Source organism: Manihot esculenta, chromosome 11, assembly GCF_001659605.2.
Source record: "Manihot esculenta cultivar AM560-2 chromosome 11, M.esculenta_v8, whole genome shotgun sequence".
In the NCBI taxonomy this organism is placed as follows: Eukaryota; Viridiplantae; Streptophyta; class Magnoliopsida; order Malpighiales; family Euphorbiaceae; genus Manihot; species Manihot esculenta.
Genome location: NC_035171.2, coordinates 9,084,445 through 9,107,627, shown reverse-complemented (window position 1 = coordinate 9,107,627; position 23,183 = coordinate 9,084,445). Strand labels below are relative to the sequence as shown.

The 23,183-nt window shown below is 33.6% G+C and overlaps 1 protein-coding gene across 8 annotated transcripts; it reads left to right on the top strand.

The window, feature by feature from the left end:
• Positions 1 to 898: 898 nt before the first annotated feature.
• Positions 899 to 23,183, top strand: LOC110625572. Of its 8 annotated transcripts, none has more exons than XR_006352496.1 (14): positions 899 to 1,097; positions 1,523 to 1,929; positions 4,454 to 4,531; positions 5,116 to 5,273; positions 8,060 to 8,132; positions 9,626 to 9,693; positions 9,871 to 10,117; positions 11,941 to 12,075; positions 12,184 to 12,290; positions 12,394 to 12,447; positions 18,969 to 19,052; positions 20,330 to 20,493; positions 21,359 to 21,573; positions 22,628 to 23,183. XR_006352496.1 is itself a non-coding variant. In XM_043961665.1 (14 exons), the coding sequence occupies exons 2-13, from the start codon at positions 1,626 to 1,628 to the stop codon at positions 21,504 to 21,506; spliced, it is 1,587 nt and encodes a 528-aa protein (XP_043817600.1). In that variant the 5' UTR covers positions 899 to 1,097; positions 1,523 to 1,625; the 3' UTR covers positions 21,507 to 21,508; positions 22,603 to 23,183. The 8 variants fall into 8 exon arrangements, 5 of the variants coding, with proteins under 5 accessions (XP_043817600.1, XP_043817599.1, XP_043817598.1 ...); XR_006352495.1 differs by having other exon boundaries at positions 22,622 to 23,183; XR_006352494.1 differs by having other exon boundaries at positions 22,603 to 23,183.

Sequence of the window (23,183 nt, the reverse complement as noted above, 5' to 3'; positions counted from 1 at the left end):
TGATTTGATTTTTAATTTTAAAAATTTTAATTATTTCGGTTCGATTCAATTTTGATAAAAAAAAATTAAAAAAATCAAATCAAACCGATTAATGATAATAATATATTATTTTTAATAATATAAAGAAATTAAATCATATTAAAATTAAAATATTTTAATTAAATTTTAAAATATTAAAAATAAAATATAAAAATAAAAAGTTTATTAAAAATTTAAATCCATCAAACTAAACTGAATTAACCGAATTAAATCAATTCAATTCGATTTAATTTTTATAAATATTAAAATTTTAATTTTTAGTTTATTCAGTTCGATTTAATTTTAAATCAGCTCATGTTGCTGTTGACAACATTATTATTGACTCTAGTACTTCTATTTAGAGAATTCCTTTTTAACAACTTCATAAATCGATGAAATTATTTTTTTTTCAAATAAAATAACTATATTATTAGCCAACGTAAAATGAGAAACTAAATTATTATTCAAAATTAAATCAAGGACTAATTTATAAGTCTTACCATATATGTAGTAAATTAAAAAAAAACTATAATTTAATCTCTATTTTTTAAAAATCTAATTATTTAATTCTTTTTTTTAAAGCAATTATTTAATTCTTAAAATTTTTAAAAAACTAACAAATTAATCTCTACCATGAAAAATATAGTTAATGACTATTGTTGTATTATTTTCTAAGGAACAATATGCTGCATATGCTTAAATTATAAGAATTAGATTATTAAAATGTATGGAATTATATGGACTAAAATGTAAATAGAATAAATGAATTTGGGATTAATTTGTTGATATTTTAAAATTATAAAGACCGAGTAGCTTGCTTCTAAAACTATAGTGATTAATATGTAATTTTACTAAATATATGAATTAAATTGTAGTTTACCAGAAAAAAAAAAAAAGGAAAAACAGAAAACGAACCAGTTTTTACTCGACTGTTGTTGGCTACAGTCGTTGAGCCTTCTCATCGCAGAAAACAAAAACGAGATTTTCAAATCGGGTAATGAATACAGCAGATGGAGACCCATCAACTGAAAAAAACCTAATTTCGACGAAAATCATCCTCTGATTCAATCCTGGCCGAGGTACAATTCCATTCTCTTAACGTTATTCTTACACACTTGCATATAGTTTCAAGATCTGAATCGGTGGAGATCTAAATCTTTCAATTTAAAGCTTAATTTGGGTTGCCAATTGTGTTCTGAATAGCGGATCTTCAGTATGCAAGCTCTATAGGGTTGTTGTAGTCCTTTTATTTCTTTGTTTTTCTGTTTGATTTCCTAGAAAATTTGATAGCATTGACCATTGGAACACAATATTTCATGCCTTCTTATCCTTTATTACATGCATTTGAGCTTCTGAAGAGTGATGTTACCTTACATGTATAGCTCCTTTCAACCATGTTAGTTAATGTAGCTCTGTAGGCGTAGCAGTTTTTTTGCTTCCTAAAGATCTTTTTCTCCTTATCGTGAATGCAATTGATGACATTCAATTCCTTTGCTTTTTGCAGGATAATGTCGTGGTTATTATTTGAACTTGATTGTATGCTTTCCAACTAATTAATTTAAAACTTGTGGAAGAATTGAAATAATTCAGCAACAGTAGTTGGCAATATGTTGAGACCTAGACTGTCATTTTTTGGTATTGGGGGATCAAACAATGTTAATAATTCATCGGATGGTCTGAAAAGTGAACTTGCACCAACAATCAAACTGCAAACAGAAAAAGATGTATATAGGCCAGGTGATTCCATTTTTGTTACTATTGAGATATCCAACCCCAGTAATGGTGCCTTGGAAAGCAGTCCATGTTCACTCTTAATTGAAAAGCTTGGGTTTGAGATTAAAGGTATTGAGAAGTTGGATCCTCAGTGGTTTGCTACACAGAAGCCGTTGCCCGGATCTAGACAGCGGCGAGGTCTGTAAAATTTGTCCACCTTTTTTGGTAGTCTATTTTACAATCACCTAATTATGCAATTTTTTCTTTCAAAACACAGGACTTGGCATTCTAAACTTTCTTTTACTGAATATTATCTTACGTTGCCTTAAGCTGAGAACAGTAAAGGCATTGCCAAATGTTGAGGATGGGCTTTTAAGGAAAGAAGGCCAGAAAAGAAATGTTTTCTATGATTATAATTCTTGGGTCTTTTCTTTCCTTTTACTCTCATCCAACAGAAAGCATTCTACCTATCATGTAGGTTTACTTCCTTGATGCATGATATTTCAAAAAAGGGATAGGGTAGATTAAATTACTTTATGATTCTATAGGAAAGGGGGAAACAATTTGGACAAAGAAAAGGTTGGAAAGAGAATATGAGACTGAGAAAGTCATTGTTTCTTCTATTGTTTGGATTGGAGGAAAAATGGAAGGAGTAAAAATTGTAGGAATTTTTTTTAATGAAAGGTGAAGTTATGGCTGTATCCTCCACTACTTTATGAGAAGAATTGTTATAGAGTTGTATGACATTCATCATTTTCCCTTCATGCTCTCTTAATTTGGAGAGAGAAGTTTTTGTTATCTCGCGTACTCCTTTCCACTCATTTTCTTTCCTTCATTTTCCTCTTTTCCAATGCAGTGGAATATTTTTTCCAATGTTCTTCCCTTATCTTTCTCCTTTTAGACATAGTGAAAATCTGATACTGATTTTTGAGTGACCCTCTTGGAGTCATTTTGGCCTCTTATCCATGCAATCAAGTAGTACTAAGACAGTTGTAATTAAGGATTGTGTCACATAACCAAATTCTCCATCACAGAATAATAGAAATTAGAAAAGAAATAGAGAAAAGAAGGGGAGGAGTAGAAGAAGAGATAATTAAGAGAAAGAAATTAGAGAGAGGAAAAAGTAGATCTTTATTGTTTAGAATTTCAGAATGACAATCCTGGAGCTATTCCATTTCTTTTATAGGCCAGTTTCTTCTAGAGACAGCTGGAATTAACTGTTCCCGCCAATTCCTTCTTCCCTAACAGATCTGTAACAACCATCTAAATAAAATATAACTCCCTTCTTAACTACTACTAGACTCCTACATGTAACATTACTCCCTCCATGAGTGCATTCTTGTCCCCAAGAATGCTCAAAATCTGAAACTGAAACTGCAAAGGTTTTGTCATCCTAAAAAAACCTCTTTTGCTAGTAAGAATTGTAACTCAGTTGAAATGATAAAGCTTGGCTGAAGGTGCTACACTTTCTTCCTTTTCCTTCTCCAAATTTCCCATGCTTGTTCCTTCAAGATCACAATAGAATTTGATGTCATAATCTTCTTCCTTTCTCTTCTTGCTATTTTCCATTTATCTTCCATGAGAATTCCAGGATGACAAATGCTCACACTTTTTATAACACATTTATCTTTATTTTTTCCAAGAACATGTCCAAAAATTTTAGTAGTAAAAAATTCATTTTTGGGAATGATTTATGCAAACACTTCAGATTCAACTAATAGTATCCTCATTTCAGACTCTAGTTGCCCATCATCACCATTTTTTATCGTTCTTCTCCTTATTGATCTCACTTACATTAGACATGTCAACAAAAAGCTCCTGCTCCAGCTCAATGGCTTTGTCTTTCTTTTCAGAAATTTCACATGAGACATCTTGTTCTTCACTAGGCTTTTCAAAAATTTGATTTTCATTGATCAAGACTGCAATCTTTTCCTTTGTCACTTGAATTGATTGCTCAAATTTTTTCATTTTTTGATCTAAACTTTCTACTTTTTGAATTACTTTTTTGTTCCAACCACTCCTGTTCTTTTAATCTTCTATCTAGAATTTCTTGAACTTCATTAAGAAAAATCTTTGCCAAATATTGCACTTCCATGATTCAAGAATTTCAAGAAAAAAAGGAAAATCAAGAGAGAGTAATCTGATATTCAGGAAGCAAAATGATAACTCAAGGGAGGACATTTTCGGGAAAAATCAAGAAAGTAGGAAGAAAAAGAATTCCAAGAAAGGGAAAACAAGAAAGAGAGATGGAAGGAAGGAGAAGAAAGGAAGAAAGGAGAAGAAGAAGAGGAAGGGGGAGGAGGAAGGAAGTAACCTGGTATTTGGGAAGAATACTATTGATAAATAATAGAAATTAGAGAAGAAATAGAGAAAAGAAGGGGAAGACAGAATTAAGAGAAAGAAATTAGAGAGAGGAAAAGTAGATATTTATTGATTAGAATTTCAGAAGGACAATCCTGGAGCTATTCCATTTCTTTTATAGGCCAGTTTCTTCTGGAGACAGCTGGAATTAGCTGTTCCTGCCAATTCCTGCTTCCTTGATAGATCTGTAACAACCATGTAAACAGAATATAACTCCCTTCTTAACTACTACTAGACTCTTATATGTAACAGATTGTTGAGCATTCAGTCCTGTGACATTATTCGAATTTCTGTTTGCAAACAAGAAAAATGAAAAAGAAATCTGTAAGGGTTTTATTTTTCCCTATAATTACATTTCCAGGTGAACACGTTTTCTTGGACTGCTCAACATCATCAATGGTTTCTAATCAGATTCTGTCTTCTGGTGCCACAAAAACATGTAAGCTCAGATTCTGGCATTATTTGGTTATTATTAACTACATCTGCATGCTTGTGGGATTTTACATTCATTATATTGTGATGGTAGTTATTTAGTTGTCCATTATTTTTGCTTCTTTATAATTTATGTATTGAAAAATATGCTTTGGCAAAGAAAAATTGATTCTTTATGTTGATTGTCTTTGTAATTGTATTTACAGTTTTTCATTCAATTATTCAAGCCCCCTGGTTCATCTTAGTGAATTTGCTTTGGTACCATATTGCCTGGAATGAAGTGACTATGCTCTTCTTGCTTGAAATTGTTTTATTTGTTTCTACATTCACTAGTTTTGTTTTGTGCACACCAGTGTGGGTAAAAGGCAGCTAACAAGCTGCTTCATGCTTTTACACATGCCATGATAATTGTTGTAAAGGAAATACCTCAGTCCTTGCACCGTACACTATGTCTTTAGTTTCTGGTTTCATGCCTTGGTGTTTAATCTAAGTGGTGCATCATATATTATGTTTTACCTTTTCCAAGTTATTTAATGCCGACAGGTTAATTACAGTCAACTGACTAATTAGATCATTTGATGCAATCTACAGATGTGGTGCGAACTGTTTTGCCTAGCATTATACCACCATCTTATCGTGGTGCTACCATTCGGTATATTTACTATGTTAAGAGTACATTATCTGGACGACGGTTGATATTGGAAAATGGCCACTCTCACATGGAGTCATCAAAAGATCTCATTGAACTGGTCTGTTTGCTTAATTATCTTACTTTGATGGTTCACGAATGAATCTGTTTCTTTTCCCTTCTCTCTCCCCACCCTCCCCACCCCCCACCCCCCCCCCCCCCCAAAAAAAAAAAAAAGAAAAGAGGATCATTCTTTGCACCATCTCCTGCTATTAAACCATCATAATTATTTGTATTTCTGCTGTTAAACCATCAAAATTATTTGTGTTACATCCCATTTACTGCTAGTAAATGTCTCATGCATTAGTCTCTCTTGGTTAGTGAGCTTTCACATGACCATACTCTTTGTTATGGGTGACATGGTGGTGGCAGGTGACATTAATTAGTCATTTTCAATTGATTTTTTTTTATCATTTAGGGGTATGCAATTGATTGGTTCAGTTGCGATTTCTGAAGCTAACCAAGTTGAAGCACCGAACACTAGAAAGCTTATTTTTGTGAACTGAGTGGAACCAAAATAGTACTAAAATCAAATCAAACTAAACTAAAAAAAAATGATTAGTCCAGTCAATTGGTTTGAAAACACTCAATCCATGATACCAAACCCTCCTTCCCAAATCCACATCCCAAACTTCTTCCCCTGCAATTCATTAACAAATTTCAACAGAACAAGTTCATCCAAGTTAAAACTCGATTCATGAAAAAAAAAGGTGATTAACACAAAAAACCCAAATTAAAACTCAATATATTAACATGACACACCCATCCAAATTAAAACTATTTCAGTTAACAAATCTACATCACAAATTTATGACTTGAGTATGCATCAGGTCAATTGCTTGAGTGATGGCACAAAGGGTATAGGAACTTGATACTAGACGATGAAATGTGGAAACCGGGTAATAAATGTGATGGCACAGAGGGCCAGATGTCTTGGAAACTAGGTGGACTGGTTGTGTGCATAATTGCTGTGTGGGGCAGAGGACTTGATCAGCAATGTGTGATGTGACTCGTTAGTCGGCTGAAGAAGGAGAAGAGGAAGGGTGGCTTGGGATTGGGATGGACTGTCATTTGGAGAGCAACTGTTAAAGAAGAAGAAGAAAAAGTAGGGCTTGTGGTTAGCTGAGAGTTCTAAGAGCAGAAGAAAGATGTTTAAATAGGTAGGATTTGGAAGGAAGGGTAAAATTGTGTAGCATGAGGTTCAAATTGGTTCGGTTTGGTTATTTTGGTTTTTGACCCTAATAATCTAACTGAACTGAAAAACCAATTTTTTTTTTGAATAAATAAATACTAACTGGAACTAACTGATCCACTTTATCAAATAACCAAACTGAAAAATTGAATTATATTGGTTCAGTTTTTTGGTTAAACCTATGAGTGCTCGACCCTATTAGCATTGTTTAAATAGAATTCTTTATCTGTTGCCCAAGAAAATGCAACTAGTTAAATTGGTAGCAAGTGCAATGCCAGATACTTGGATAATTCACATGATACTTATGCTACAGTGAATTGTTAATTAGCTTACATGTAATATTTTGTCATATAATACATTCACTGTATGCGTATAATCTTATCATGGTTTCTAGCTTCAAAAATCTGGAAATATTTGCAACTTTGCCATACTATCTAAGATTGGGCTTTCCCCTTCCCCTACTTTTCCTGGATGAGTAAAAGTAACGCGCTCTGCAAGGAAGCCTATAGCGTAAAAGTCTCAAGCTGTAATATTTTTTACATCAAAGTTTGAGAATCCTAAACTATCAGAAAGAGCAGAGGAGATCTTTCCTTGTCCTGACAGCCCCCCTGTTGCAGCCCTTCAAACTTTATAAAATATAGTAAGAGGTATAATTATAAAAAGAAAAAAGGAAAAAAGAAATATTTCCTTTTTTCCTCTTTGAAAGAGTGAAAGCGAGAATTCTTTAAAAAAATGTTGAGATTTGGCTTTATGCATGGAAATTTTCCTGTTGAACTGCATCTTTTGCCTTCACTAGGACCATCTGTTAGTCTCTTTTGTTGTCTTATATGAATATCTTAAAAGAATCACACTATTGCATTGGAACCTGTTTCTTGTTGGTGGCATAACCATCTATCATGGATCTCTAGTAGTTTGCTCATTCTCAATGCCTCACCAACTGCTTTATTGATGGCGTTATATCATATATGCCTTTATTATCAAGTAACATTGTTGATACAGTGGCTAGATTTTGACTGAATAGTAAGAGCAATTTTGGGCTTCTTTATGTCAGATATATATGTGCAATTTTTTATGTTGTTGCCTATGTTACTTGGACTCAGATATGGATGTCCAAAATGGGTGTATATCCTATGTCTTACTTGCTAACTTTCTAAATAGAAAATATAGGGAGATGGATCTAAGTTTAGACACGGGTGCTTAGATATGTTATGTATATAAAATGAACTAGAAGAAAAAAATAGAAAGTTATATAGTAATAATTATAGTCTAAAAGATGATTAATTAGAACCAAATATATTATCCAAAATACAACTAAGTAACTAATTTTATCTGAATACATGCTCTTTACCTTGAGAGAAAAGAATGCTCTATTAACTATGTATGAATATATCACTCAAGTGTTCGAGTGCACGAATGTGTGTCGAAGACATATTCTATGTTGTATCCCATGAAGTATCATGTCGACTCAAGTACAACATGGTAAAATGAAGAGTCAAAATATTTGAGGTTGTTGCTATTCATTGGCAACACCTGTGTTCTCATTAACCGTTATGCATACTTGTAGAATTTTCTGATAACATTCATGCTCTTTTTACAAGTCGCTTCCTTGCAATATTTTTACTATATGTTTTGATATGGAGGTTTATTTCTGGTAGGAAGCTCGTGTTCCATTGCAAATATGGGTGACTCAGCAGAGCAATGGCCTTCTAATGGAAGATCAGATTGATGGTGAGTAGTTTTTGAGTCTTATTTGCTTTAAACCGTGAATTTGTGTGTTGAATTTACTATTGTGGTAAATATGCAAGTATTAAATGTGGATTGGTTGAATTGCTATGTGATGATGCTGGGCATTAAAGTGGTCTTGGTAATCTGGTAGTTGGTGAAAATTAAGGCTTTGAATTTGACACTATCTATCAAATCCCAAGGACTTGTGGGGAGAGAGAGAGAATTGCTATCATTGTATCTTTTGGTTTCTGAGGGACCATTTTCTTTTAATCACTGATCTTAACTCCACTGACTAGCAACTTATGCAAAATTTTAGAACAAAAAGTCCGTTGGCATGGTATCACCACATTGCATTGCCAGATACTTGAAGAGTCTACTCTTATTGGAGATTTAGACTCTATGCTACTGTAGAAAACCTTCCTGAGAACATCCAGCAGTTCCAAGTTGATTCCACCAGCTGATCAGATGGATCAATTGTATTTAGTATCATGATTCACTCTCCAATGCCTGCAGAAATTTTGGCATTGAAATCTAAAATTTAGGCATGTTAGCTGTTCTGGTGCTTGAGTAGAAAATATGGCTTTAACTCTTTTTGTTGCATGTGGTCTACAAATACCGCTATATCTACTTTTTTTTTCCCCAATCACTGAAACATTAAATAACAATCAATGTTTAGTGAAGGATATATCGTGTCATCTTGTTTCTCAAGTTCTGTTTTCTTTCTTTTCACTTGAAGTTCTTTCCTTTCTGACAATTCTTTGGCCATCACTGTGGCATAGTTTTGACCCTTTCTGACCTTTAGTTCAATTATATCCATTTGCACGATGCATATATTTTGTCAATTTCTTGTTAGTTTTATGCTCCCTACACATGATGATGAGTTGAATCTCATGATGTATCCTAATTATGCTTTACTGATATATCAGATGGACCTGGCGAGGGCTGGTTTGAACTATGAGCCAGACTAGGATTGACCCAGGTCAAACCCGGGATCAAACCGAGTTAATGGTTCTGGTTCATGAACTTGCCAGAACGGGGGTATTAGGGGGCTGGTTCTTGTTCTCCCTTTCTTGAACCTGAACCTGAACCAGCCTGATTTGAATTTTTTTCTTTTTTTTTTCTTAATAAATATCTGGTTTTGTTTAAATTTTTTTAGATTATGAATTAAATTAATGATGTCTGCAAAGCTATATCTTATAATTTATAGTGTATTATACTATTGTAATTTTAAAATTTCCAAAACATTGCTGACCATTTGGAATTGAAACCATTTCGAACTGGAACTATTTAGACGGAACCAGTTTGAATTGTGGACCCAGCTGAACTGGCAGTTCTACTTCTACCTAGGCACCATATTGAAATTGGCCCTTGGACAGGTCTAATATCAAGCATATAGAATGTAACGAAGCATTTGTGTTAAGAGAGATCAGATCTAATATCTGTTTATATCTCTTTAAAGATTAATGTCAGTACTATTGATTTCTCAATGTTGGCAGGGATTGTTCCTGCTACAACCCTCCTACTGGATTTATACTGGAAACCAATGGATGGTGATTCTGAATGGGTAGGTGGTTTATCATGTAATCTATTCTGAATGTATATATACTTAAAATGTCTAAAGCCTGTATGCATGTGTGGGAGTGATCATCTCAGGGTCGTTTTTAACATTATTTTATGCAATGCCTTCTGCTGGCTATTTGAATTATACAGTTTGAGTTATTCAATTGGTCTTCTGATACAGGCTAGAGCAAACGACGACAATGGACTCGAGGAAGGTTATGACAGTTCCAGAGATGAAATCTCATCTGTTTCTTCCTACAATCCTGCTAAAGAAAGCATACACAAGACCTTTGGAAGTTCTTTGTCCTTGCATTCATTTACAGCTAGGTCTTCAAATGCTTCACATATTGAAGGAGGACGTACAAGTTTATCAACTCTGGCACCTCCTCGGCTATCTGTGGCTGAGGTCTTATATGCTTCTGGTGCAGGTGTGTTGGTGGAGTCAGTGACTATATCTACTGTAACTTTTATTTATTTACTTATTATTTTTTTAAGGTTAAAAATTGTAGTGTGTTAAGATAGATGGAAAATGTGGCTACAAATGGTGGTACAAGTTCCTTTCTAACAAAAATAGAATAGAAAGAAGATATTAGTGTAGAAGAACTCTCAAATCTTGATGAATCAACCAATACAACCCCTCTAAATATGCTTAAACCAGAACACCATGAATTGATGTCAGAGAAAACACTTCTATCTCATATAAGCTGCAAAGCAAAGTAATAATGTGCAAAATATTAGCATTACATTCTTGCTAAACGCTTATCTGTTGCAAATTTTATGCCCTTCCAAATGACGAGTCATTTTTCACACCAACCAAGCCCATTAGTTAGTCACTAATGAGCCCTCCATGCTTTATGGTAAGCCCATTGTTCATTAAATTTGCTGAAAAGCCTAATCTGTATACTCCATGTGAATGAACAATGCATGAAAAAGATATACTTCTCCCTGTTATGAGAGCACATAACATACAGATTAGTTTGTGATTATTTGTCCAATGACCATACAAGAAATTGTTGATGTATCCTATGACCACTACTGTCTGAACAAAATCCCTTATCATATAACCCTAGGTTTTTTTTTTGTTGTTGAAAAGGGTTTGTGTTCAAGACAATGCTTCCACACAAACAGAAAAATGAAGTTTTCTATTGAAATCTAATAATTTTCAAGTTCTTTAGAAAACTGAATTACTGAAATGAATTTTCCTTCTTTTTTTTTTTCAAAGTTTATGCAATATATGAGGAACCGAGATTTATTTTTCTTATCATATTCTTTTGTAAAGCTTTTTTTACTTCCCATGCTATTACCAACGCTGCTACAAACACAACACTGCATGCAGGGCCCTGCCCCCAACTCACTCACTGCCACTACTAATGAAACTGCATTCTGCAAATGCCAACAGCCTGAAAACCACTAGCATTGTCATTTCTGCCCATCATTAACCTTATTATCACTATTCATGCTCATATTTAAATGAGTAATTCTGCTGCTGTCATTGTCATCACCACCGACCATCAGTATCTTTCTATGATCACTGCTGCCATATTTGAATGAACAATTATTTCCTCCAATTTTTATGCCTTTAAATATTATGTCTACAATATTTTACTTTTGGCTAAATGTTCTATTTCATCCTTGTATTTATTCGAGATGTCTAATTTGGTCCCAATTTTAACCTTTGTTCATATTAGCTGAAAAGTTTAAATTTGAGCTTGATTTAGCCCTAAAGTAAAAGTTTCTGGCTAAATTTATTGATTTAGCCTAAAAATCAAGAAGCTCAATTTCTTGGTTTTATTGTTTTTGGGCTAAATTGAGTTTAAATTGAAGTATATAGACTAATTTGGGCTAAAAGGCTGGAAATGAGCTAAAGAGGACATCCCAATAAGTACAGAGGGGAAATTGAGCATTAAGCCCTTTACATTTATTTCATTAATCCCAAGGTAAATACAATCTAAATTAAGCAGTAAAAAAGCATTAAGAGAACAGAGAGGGAAATGAATGATTTTCTATTTTTCAATGAGAAAAAGCTGGAAGTATGCTCACACACATATAAATAAAAACTACTTTCTGCAAGTAAAAATCCTTGAGTTAGTAATAGAAATAGAACTGGGTTCATTAATAGCCAAGGTGAGAAGTGATCCGTGTTGGAAGGTCCTATTACTATTGAAAGTCCATGATTGGATTGACAATTTGACTACTGGATCTGTTTTGTTGAAGAAACAGCTTTCTGAACCATAGATTGTCTTTAAAACAGATATTTCATCACCTGACAAGTCAGCATCCATTGTATCTTCAAGCCAGCAGCAGAAGATTGTTAAACCTCATTCTGAAGATGATATTGTTGCGGAATCCTCTCCAGGTGGTGTAGGAGTCAGTGAACCAGCAACATGTAAATTATCAAATGGATTTTTTTTCCCTTTTTGAGGATCATAAATACTTAAGTTTATTATTAATTTACAAAGCTGGTAAGCTTATTTGTTGCAAACATTTTCTGCAGCAGAAGGCTTTCTTCGAGGGAAGTCTTACAACATCAGGATGGATAATCAAGTTCTGCTGAGATTTTCCCCAAAGAATTCTGACTCAACTTATTATTTCAGTGACATGGTAGCAGCAGTTCTTTTGTTATTTCTTCAGTCTGTTTCTCAGAATTTAACGTTCATGTTATCTCTTTCCCCTCTCTTGTTTCACTAAATTATTCCAATGACAGATTGGTGGAACTCTTACTTTTTTTCATGAAGAAGGATCGAGGAGATGCCTTGAGGTAACTACAAACGATAGGCAGTTGAAAAAAAAATGGCAGATGTATGCTTATAAATTGTGAAACTGGAAATATATGTCTAGAGCAAGTTTAATCCCTCTAAATTTGTACCATCTATCAATACTTTCTCTATCAGGAGCAGCATCTGGTACTATTTGAAGGGATCAAATAATGCTATAGTGATGTAGAACCGATGGAAACTGCAAGGAGAAAAGAAATAAACTCTCAATTGTCAACCTTTCTACCAAAATACGTAGACAGATATTTATAGTGAAGTAACTAATTCTACTACTATAAGTGGAAATCTCAAAATAGGAAAACACTATATTAGTACAAACTAGGAAAATAGTAAACCTAATAGTACTTTTTAAAAATATTACTAAATTATAATAGGTTCCTAAAACATAGAAATCTAAACTTCCAAACCATAATATATTGAAAAATCTAATTTCACAATTAAAAAATAAATCAAGATAATTCCTAAAACCTACTATCCTTGACTATATCATTCTTCAAGGATGGAGTTTCTCAACCTTAAGTTTTATAGTGTTCAAGAATCAAGAACTGAATTTGGAGAACAAACAAATCAGTTATCTTGGATGCTAGCAATAAGAATGAAACAAAGGACTTGATTCTTTTCCTTATATCTCCAAGAACATTTGTAGTCACAAGTTGAGAGGCTCTTCACCTCATGAACAAGAGAAGTGGATAAATTTTTAGTTTTTACCATCTTCTGCATGAGTTGTTTTTCTTATTTCCATATAATAGCTTCTTGAAGCTTTTCTTGCTCATTATTATCAGTTTCATTCTCTAGAATAGGTTCTCCGAAATTTCCAGCTCAATTTTATCATCTTGCACTTCAAGATGTGAAGTCTTAGCAAGTTAGATTTTTCAAGCTACACTCTGTGCCCGTCATTATGAAAGCCCTACATCCTTTTGAGTTGTAATTTTATCTTCAAGAGCTCTTGATAGTATGGATTTAAATCTGGTAGCAGTCGCATTCATGCTTGTTATTGCGGGTAATGAGAACAAGCTTGTAATAGCTATAATGTAATGGTAATGGTTCTTAAAAAAAATTCCGAAGTTCATAAAATAATAGATAAGATATAAGTAAAACTAAGATATTAAACTAGATAACAAGCATAAATACATAATAAAAGGCATTAAACCAATCGTTCTTTGATGTCATTAGTTTTAATCAATTTTAAAACGAAAATGACTAATAGATAGTAATAAATAACCTTATCCCTGCCAAAATGAGTGTGTACGATGTTCTTGATTTACATTGACCTATCCGTTAGATTGACTTATTTATGCATTAGTTATGATAACTAAAGTAAGCATTTGACTTCTTGAGTTTTTCTTTTTTTTTTTCCTCCTTGAAATCAAACATTTAAGAGAGTATCATCAGCCAAATAGTTAGAACTCATTTGTGGCTTAAAAATAAAAAAAGAAATTCCTATATGCTTGTTGAATGGTTTTCTTTCCTTCATGCTTCAAAATTCTCTTTTTCTAACTCGTAAATATTGTTTGATGGTTAAGAAGACAATGTTCAGCACCACCATATTAATCTGTCAAATAATATAATTCATCTAATTGTACTTTGTAAGAATCAGTTTCAGCTTCTAATCTTTCAACTTTAGCCCATATAAAATTTTGTTGATAAGGAAAGTTGTAATCTTTGAAGGCACAAAGAATAGATATAGCACCTGTTTTTGGGCATTGTGGGAAAAAGAATTGCTGCTTGCATATTCAGGCAAAGTGGGAAAGAAAATCTGCTGCTGTTGCTTGCAAATTCTGGTGGTACGGGAGAGAATTCAGTATTAGTTGAATCTGTCCTTGCATCTCCCATTTCTACAAAATTCTTCCTTTTCTGTTTATTTTCCTTGTTAGAAAACGGCTGCACAACTTAAGTTTCACGTTAAGATGGCTCCAGGGTAGTCTTAGATGTAGTGAATCTTAAGAATTTTGGGAGGAATTTGTTATTTTATTCCAATTGAATTGATCTTTACAAGGTTTGAATATTTATAAACAAAGAATCAACCTAAATTAGAAACATTTACAATAAGAATAAAATCCCTATAATCAAGTCTAATTAGGATTCCAAATATCTGAATCCTTAGAAACCTTCTATGTTGGTCAACGCTCCCCCTAAAATTGTTGCATAGTTATCGTATATGCCCAACTTGCAAGTTGGTGCATACATACCATGCATGCTCAACTTGCAAACTAAGGTGTGATAGGTCTTCTTGCTGAACCCTTTGGTAAACTCATTAGCTAGCAGTTCATCGGAAGTCACATGAACTAATCTCAAAACATCATTTATTAATTTCTTTTTAATAAAGTGTTGATCAATGCCTATGTGCTTTGTTCGGTCATGTTGAACCGGATTGTAAGCTATACTGATGGCAGCTTTGTTGTCTTCTTTGATTTGGCAATCTCGATTTTTAGGAAATATCAAAGTTTTCCTCAATCTTTAATTTCAAAACTCCTGAGTCAAAAGCTTTTTCAAGCGAGTCATCTCTTTAGTGTCATCCCTTGTCATTAGTATGTCATCAACATAGACTATGAGAAGAGTAATTTTACCTTTGTGATATATGATAAATAGGGTATGGTCAGCATTGCTCCATTGATAGTCAAAGGAAATCATAGCTTGTTGAATCGATCAAACCAAGCTCTCGGTGACTATTTTAACACATATAAAGTCCTTTTTGGCCTGCAAACTTTTCTTTATATTTTTTTCATCGGCAAATTTCCATATATAGTTCCTCCGCTAAGTCTCCGTGGAGAAATGCATTTTTCACATCAATTACAAATTGTTGTAAGTCCCAGTCAAGATTGACAGCGCAAGATAGCAATACTCTGATTGACACACCTTTCTTTATATTTTTTCATTGGCAAGTCCAGGAGGGATTTTCATATACAGTTCCTCCGCTAAGTCTCCATGGAGAAATTCATTTTTCACATTAATTACAAATTGTTGTAAGTCCCAGTCAAGATTGGCAACGCAAGATAACAATACTCTGTTCCTCTGCTAAGTCTCTGTGGAGAAATTCATTTTTCACATTAATTACAAATTGTTGTAAGTCCCAGTCAAGATTGGCAACGCAAGATAACAATACTCTGATTGAGTTTATTTTGATAACATGGACAAATGTCTCCTGGGAATTCACTCCATAGGTTTGAGTATATCCTTTAGCACCATAGGTTTGAGTGTATACTTTAGCAACTAGTTTGGCTTTGAATCTTTCAATTAATTCATTTGCTTTGTGTTTTATAGTGAACACCCATTTGCAGTCAACTGGTTTTTTTTCAAGTGAAAGAGACATCAACTCCCCACTCCCAGGTCTCATCTTTAGCCAAGACTTTCATTTTTTCAATCATTGCTCTCTTCCAATTAGAATATTTGAGAGCTTCCTTCTAATTCTGTGGAATAGACACAGAGGAATTAGATAAGGCAAATGCTCTATAAGACGGGGATAAAGAATCATAAAAGAGAAAGTTAGAAATAAAGTGCTTTGTATAAGACCTAACTCCTTTTCTTTGAGCAGTTGGTTTATTCAGATCATCAATGGGCTCAAAGGTTTAGGATGACTCACCAAATGGAGAAGAGAGGAAGATTCATAACACTGAGTAGGCTGCAGTCTGCACAATAACTTTTTTTGCTTCTATTGTGTCTATTCTTAAGTATCTCTTTGAATCTGGTTTATCCAAACATTCAATTATCTTTTCCTAATCACTAATAGTCTCTCCTTGTATAGTATCCCCTATATAGTAGTCTCCTCTAATGTTAAATACTCTAGACTTATAGGACTAGGAATCATCTCTTCTCTCTCGTTGCGCTCCCCCTGAAGAGGTGATGAGATAGTACTAAAGTAAAGTTTAGTCTCTCTCTAATGTAATATTCATACTCCCTCTAAAGAGATGATGACCGATGAAATAGTGCTGAAGTAAAATTTGGTCTCTCTCTAATGTAATATTCGTATAAGAGATGATGACCGATGAAATAGTGCTGAAGTAAAATTTGGTCTCTCTCTAATGTAATATTCGTATTGATAAAGTATTTTATAGATGGAGGATGATAACCCTTGTGACTCTTCTGTGTGGGAGACTACCCATCAAACATACATTTAAGAGCCCTTGGTTCGCGCTTCTCACCTGTCTTAGTATGAATAAAACACGTGCATTCCAACACCTTTAGTGGAATAGTATAAGTATTTTTCCTTTGTAGCACCTCTAAAGGGCTTTTAAAAACAAGAGTTTTGAAGGACATTCTATTAATGAGATAAGCTGAAACTAAGACTGCATCTCCCCAATAGGTTTTTAGAAGGTTCATAGTGAAAAGGAGAGATTGGGCTATTTCCAACAGGTGTCTATTTTTTCTTTTAGCAATACCATTTTGGACACTAGTGTAAAGACAACTAGTTTGATGCAGTATTCCATTAGACTCTAGATAAGCAAAAGCATGGCCATCCATGTACTCTGTACCATTATCAGTTCTCAAAACTTTTATCTTAGTATCAAATTGAGTACAAATTATCTTGTGAAAAAGATTAAAAGTAAAAAACCACATCACTCTTTGCCTTTATCAGATAAACCCAAGTCATGCAAGTGCAACAATCAATAAAAATAATAAACCAACGATTACCAGATAGTGAGACCATTTGAGTAGGTCTTCAAACGTCAGAATAGATAGTCACAAAAGAGATTATACTCCTATTGTTACTGGAGGGATAAGAGGTTCTTGTATGCTTAGCATACTCACAAGTATCACAAACTAAAAAGTCACATTGAGTTTTGGAAAATAAATCAGAATAAAGTTTCTCCAGAACAAAGAAGGATGGGTGTCCTAACCGTCAATGCTATTGTATGATTTCTTAGTTGACATCCTGATTTCTTTCAAAAAAAGCTCGAGGTGAATTCAAACTCAGATTCCCTTTCAATATATATAAGCTGCCATGCAGTCTATCATTGTCAATCTTTTTCTCATTTTGAAGGTCCTGAATAACATAATGGTCAGAAAAAAATTTAATTTTACAGTTAAGTGTTTTGGTGAGAGCACTAACAGATAAAAGATTAATAGGGAAACAAAAAATATAAAGAACAGAAGATAGCTTGATATTTGGAGTACAAACAATAGAACCGGTTCCAGAGACAGGAGTGAAAGAACCATCGGCTGTTATGACAGTATCATTTTTAGACACAGAAGATAATTAAGGAAGCCTTTAGTGGAGCCCGTCATACGTCTATTTACGCCAGAATCAATAATTCATAGAGCAAAATTAATAGATGAAACAAAAGCATTATCGGAGGTCCTTACATTTTCCACGTTAGTCACTTTCTTGTCTGCCATTTCCAAGAGAAGAAAAAAACTCTTTTTTTTCTCAAAACAGGTAAAGAATTACTATTCACTGGAAAAGTAAAGGCGAAAAGGTATGAGACTGGGCTGGTTAGAGGTGTAATGTGAAGGGGAGGTCGCCAGAAAGGAGCACCGTCGAAAAAGGACACTAGAGAAGGACCTATATACCGGCGCATGAAAAAGACGTTGAGATTGTGATGGCGCGTGAGATCACGCGCGTGGCCGGAACGGAGGCGCATAACCGAAAAAAGGCCGGAAATCCAATGGGTATTCTCTTGATATGGGCGGTGTCCGTTAACTCTGTCTATAGAATCTCCTAGAAACTTGACCTATAAAAATCCTAACTCTGTGAACAGTACCAGGAAACCTTATACCAAATAATGAAGAATTTTGGGAGGAATATTTAATTGAATTGATCTTTATAAGGTTTGAGTATTTATACACAAATAATCAACCTAAATTATGAATATTTAGAATAAGAATAAAATCCAAGCCCTATAATCAAGTTTAATTAGGATCTCAAAGATCTGAATCCTCCTAATTAGGAACCTTCTATATTGGTCAATAGAATCCTATTAGGAAAGCTTTACTGTTGTCTTTTAATTGCAAAGTGACTGCATTTAATTGGAGAGTCATTTCAAATTGCAAAACATAATAACTTATAGCATTAAAATCATGTTGTTGGACTCCAAAAATCAACAAAACATAGCCATCTAATTAAGTTGGTGGATCAAAAAGACCACGCAGTTGAGAGAGAGAGAGAACATCTCAGTTGAATATGCTCTAGCATCAAATTGATGTAGAACCAATAGAACATTCAAAAGGAACAAGAAATAAACTCAAATTTTATTAATTGTTAATAATAATGGTAATAAGCTCTCTACCAAAATGCCTAGATTACATTGGTATTTATAGTCTAATAATACTGGAATCCAAATAGAAAAACCCTAAACTGATACTAATTATGAAAATACTAAACCTAATATAAGTATATAAAGAATAGAAGTCTTAAATACTAGAAATCTAAACTTCCTAAGTTCCTATTATAAAGAATGAAAGATCAAATATCGTAATTAAAAAATTAAATTAATTTAGTTTCTTAAGCTAGTCTTCTTTCACTGAATCATTTAGTATTGAATTTTACTGGAAGGATGGTATCTTGTAGGTCTCAATAACTTTGGAAACTTCAGAGACCGTAAGTAGGCGTTTTGTTCATCCTTCTCGCAAGAATTCCCCAACAATCACAAAGGTATGATGCATGGGCATGTGCAATGGGGCTCAAATTGATTGATATATAGATGTATCATGTAGTGTACCAAACAAGTTCTATTTTTAAAAAATAAATTTTCACGATTCTAATATGACTACATTTTTTATCATCGACATCTATTTCACTGCTAGTATATTGTATTGCATATGCATTCATATTACATTAAATGTGTTTACATGTCAACATGTTTATTAGAAATTATGGGAAGTTTTAATTCATAAGAAGAAAGTTTTATAAAGTCAATTTGATCTCCTTCCAATTCAGACGCCAGCTTATTGTTTCCTAGTCCAATACCTTGAAATCCAAAGAAGCTGACAGTGTATAAAAGTAGTCGTAACATATGTTGTTTGGTTATTGCAATCAATATAGTAAATATGTCCAAGTCATTCCTATATGATGCTGGTCATATAACTCTAGATGTATTTATGCAGCTTTCTGTCAAGTGTTAATTGTTAAACTTTTATTCAAGTTCATTTCAGACTGTTTAAAATAGTCCATGTGGTTAGAGGGAATGGCCTATCCTTGAGTGACACATCTTTGGCAACGGGAATGATCATTATCTTCACCGTCTAATCAAATGTGCTTTCATAATATCTAAAGACCAAAGTAGCAGAGAACTAAATATCTTGTTTGGGGGTATCCTATGCTTGAGTGGCAGTGATCAGTTCCAGCAATTAGAATGACTATTGCATTTTTCGATCTAATTAATTGTGCTTTATAATAGCTAATGACTGAAGTAGGAGAGAGCTAAATTTCTTGTTTGGCAGTATATATCGTGGCTTGAATGAAACCGTGTGCTGTTATCTTTTTGTGTTCTATTTTGGAGTAGTGTTGCATCATGTAGAACTTTTAAAGATGTTCAAAAAAATCTATTTTCTTCTGTGATTGGTTTTATAAGAAGAAAACCAAACTGCTGTGTATTTGGAATTTTTGTTTGTCAAGCATTCTTATTCATATATTTGTTAATAAAATCTTTTCATTTTGCCAATAAATAAAAAGATAGTATGTCAAACATATGTTTTTGTAATAACTGATCTGATAAATGAACTTGAGACAAGAAAAAGGCTTGCTGTCAGCTCTTCCACCCAACCAACCTCATCAACAGAAAGAAAAAAGTGTTTCCCTCTCCTTTTCTGCTGACTAATGTTGTGTCATGAAGTTCTGGTATTTAGGTTGTAAACTTAGAATTCTTTATCTTCCTAATTCCTATCAATACTATTTCATTTCATAGAATGTACGCCACATTTTCCTTGTAGGTTCAGAGTGATCATCATGAGGTTGTTGCAGATTTAGTACAGACCGGCTTTCTTTTTTCTGTGCCCATGGATGGGCCCATGTCCTTTTCTACTCCACATGTCTCTGTGCAATGGGTTCTAAGATTTGAATTCTTTACCACTCCAAAGAATGTGGACTGGACAAGGTATTTCCACTTTTAAACTTGCTGTTCTTTGTAAATTTTGTTGCAAAGGTTCTTTTGAGCTTTAGACATAAATTTTGCAGTCATTGGAAATTATTTTCATATTCTGTGCTGCTGCTGCTGGCAGAAGATTGTAGGATTGTATTTGCTTTGCGGTTCTACAACTTATTTTGTTTAGAAACAAAAATATCTTGTGGCCGATCCTATTTTTGACCTACACTTGGTTGCTAAGTTGAGATGACACGTTGAATCTACCACAGAATACCTGTTTAAACACAAGTCAGGAAGAGTTCCTGAAACGTCAACTACGGGAACAGTACCTTTCTTAGGAGAATTTAGCATTGCTAAGGGAGTCTCGGAAAATATGGGCAATTAGTAATCATTTTGCAAGAGCTTTCCATCCTTGAGGAATACTTTTGTGAGCTGCTATTTGCCTCCTTGGTTATCTGGTAGCCTTGCAATCTGTCTTTTGCATCATTCAGGTTTTTCAGTTGACTTGCCATCTCCCATCTTCAGCACCCCACTGCTTGTTACTTAACTGAGTTAGCCAACCATCTACCTAGTTGGTACTTTGTAGGTTTCCACCCTCTCTTTCATATTGACATCATTTCATTCATAATTTCCATTCAGCAGACTTTGCATGTATTCCAAGTGTTGTCAGCGATGACAGCAATTACACATCCTCATGCAAACATGCATTGATATAGTTGTAAATGTGATAACACTTTTTCTTTTTGGGTAGTAATACTGGAAAATTTTGTAATTGACTTGGTAGTTACACTCAATGTTACATGGCTACATGCTTCTCAGCAGCAGTTGAATATTTCAACAGTCTTTTGCATTAAAGTCTTTGATCTTCCATATTCAGGTACGAGCATCCTCTTCTGGTAGAGGGTAGAGACAAGAGTGAGTGGGTTCTCCCTATAACTGTTCATGCACCTCCTTCTGGTACTCTAGGAGCCCATACTCGAAATGAGAAGCATTTCTCTTTGGAACCTTTGTGGATTCACACTTGAAGGTACAAGACTCATTTGTTATTTAGGTATCAGGGAAACATTATGCTCTTCAGTCTTCACAGAATGGGTAAATTTAAAGAGGTTTTGTTTGCAGCTCAATTTCTTTAATTTTCTTTTTGAGAAATTAACTTGCTTCTAACAAATTTTGTAGCAGAATTATAGAAATCAAATGATCTTTCAAAATTCCACCTTTTTGGATTAGTAGAGGATGAACTGTAATTTTCACGTTGTCAACTGGAATTTCTTGTCAAGTGAAGTGCCAATTTGTTTCTAATTAGCGTAGAGACTAGGTCTCTATGTAGTTTATCAATTTACCATTAAAGCCAACTAACAAGAGCAACAAATGATAACCTTGGCCAAAATCTCTTTTCATGCCTATAATCCATGCAAACTTCTCTTACAATGAACATTTGCAGTTTTATAGCATGCAAATATAATTTTGCAGAACTTTAATGGAATATCTTAGTCTTTAACATGGTGGTTTGATCAAATGAATTCCATAAACTTTATGGAATTCATTTATAATTCTACACTTTTCATGTGCAGAATATAAAATTTTATAAAATTCACTTATCTTTTGACCCTTGTCATGTTTAAAAACAAATGAGGTATTCATTTTCTAACTATTAATTATTTACTTATAGAATTACTTGTAGAATTCATTGTACTAAGTACAAATCCGATCAAATGAATTGGCATCCTTTTTCCCTGTAAATCTCTCTCTTCTTTTTTTCTTTCCATGCTCTCTCTCCAAATGTAAAATATTCAGATTCTAAGCCAACAATCTTCTAAATCTGATGTTTATTTCTTCATTCTATATAATCTTCATTTGAAATTAAAATGAATTACTTGTACATTTTGTTCACAGTTCTATTAACAGCAATAAAATTGATGAACAACTGCTTCCAGAGTTATCCCATTCATCAACTAATTTTGCACCAGATATTGATCTAATTGTCTGTGGGTTAACTGCTTTGAGAAACTTTTGACATAAATGCATCAACTTAATTTTTTGTTTAAGGGAGAGTCTCTCGTAGTATATTCCAACTAGTATTCTTTAATTATTTATTGTATTTTTTGTCAATGTTTAAATCAGGTGTTTAATATGGGTTTAGGAGCAGATTGTAAAGCAAAACAAGTGGAATCACATGCCAAGAGGAGCTGGCTTAGCTTCATTGCCATGCAAGGGTAATCTTTTGCCTTATTACTTTTGAAGAGAATCATGTAAAGAAGATGTGCAAATTGCAGATGAAAATAGGGACGTCTCTCATATGGGGTCTTAGAGAAGAGCCAAGCTTAAATTTTTGTCATTTAAAATTTGGGAGTACATCGGCCTAACCACATATGGATTTTGAGTACTTGAGCTACATAAGACGACTGGTAAGATTTGCAGAAGAAATGTAATCAGTAAAATTGAGAATCACTAAATGAATTAGTCATATTATTTGCATTACAAGTTATAAATGGACAGTTTTTATTAGAGGACTAAGTTAAATTCAGGTGCTGCCTTGTTTGTCAATGGATGGGATTGGATCTGGGGTTTGTGCCCATTCCTTTTTTCCTTGTTTATAGTTTCTTGAACTCATTTGAACATCTCACCATGTTATTAGCATCTGGATATCAAGTTCTTATATGATCTTGTTTTGGTGCAAAAATCGTTTGGTGCATTTTTCAAGT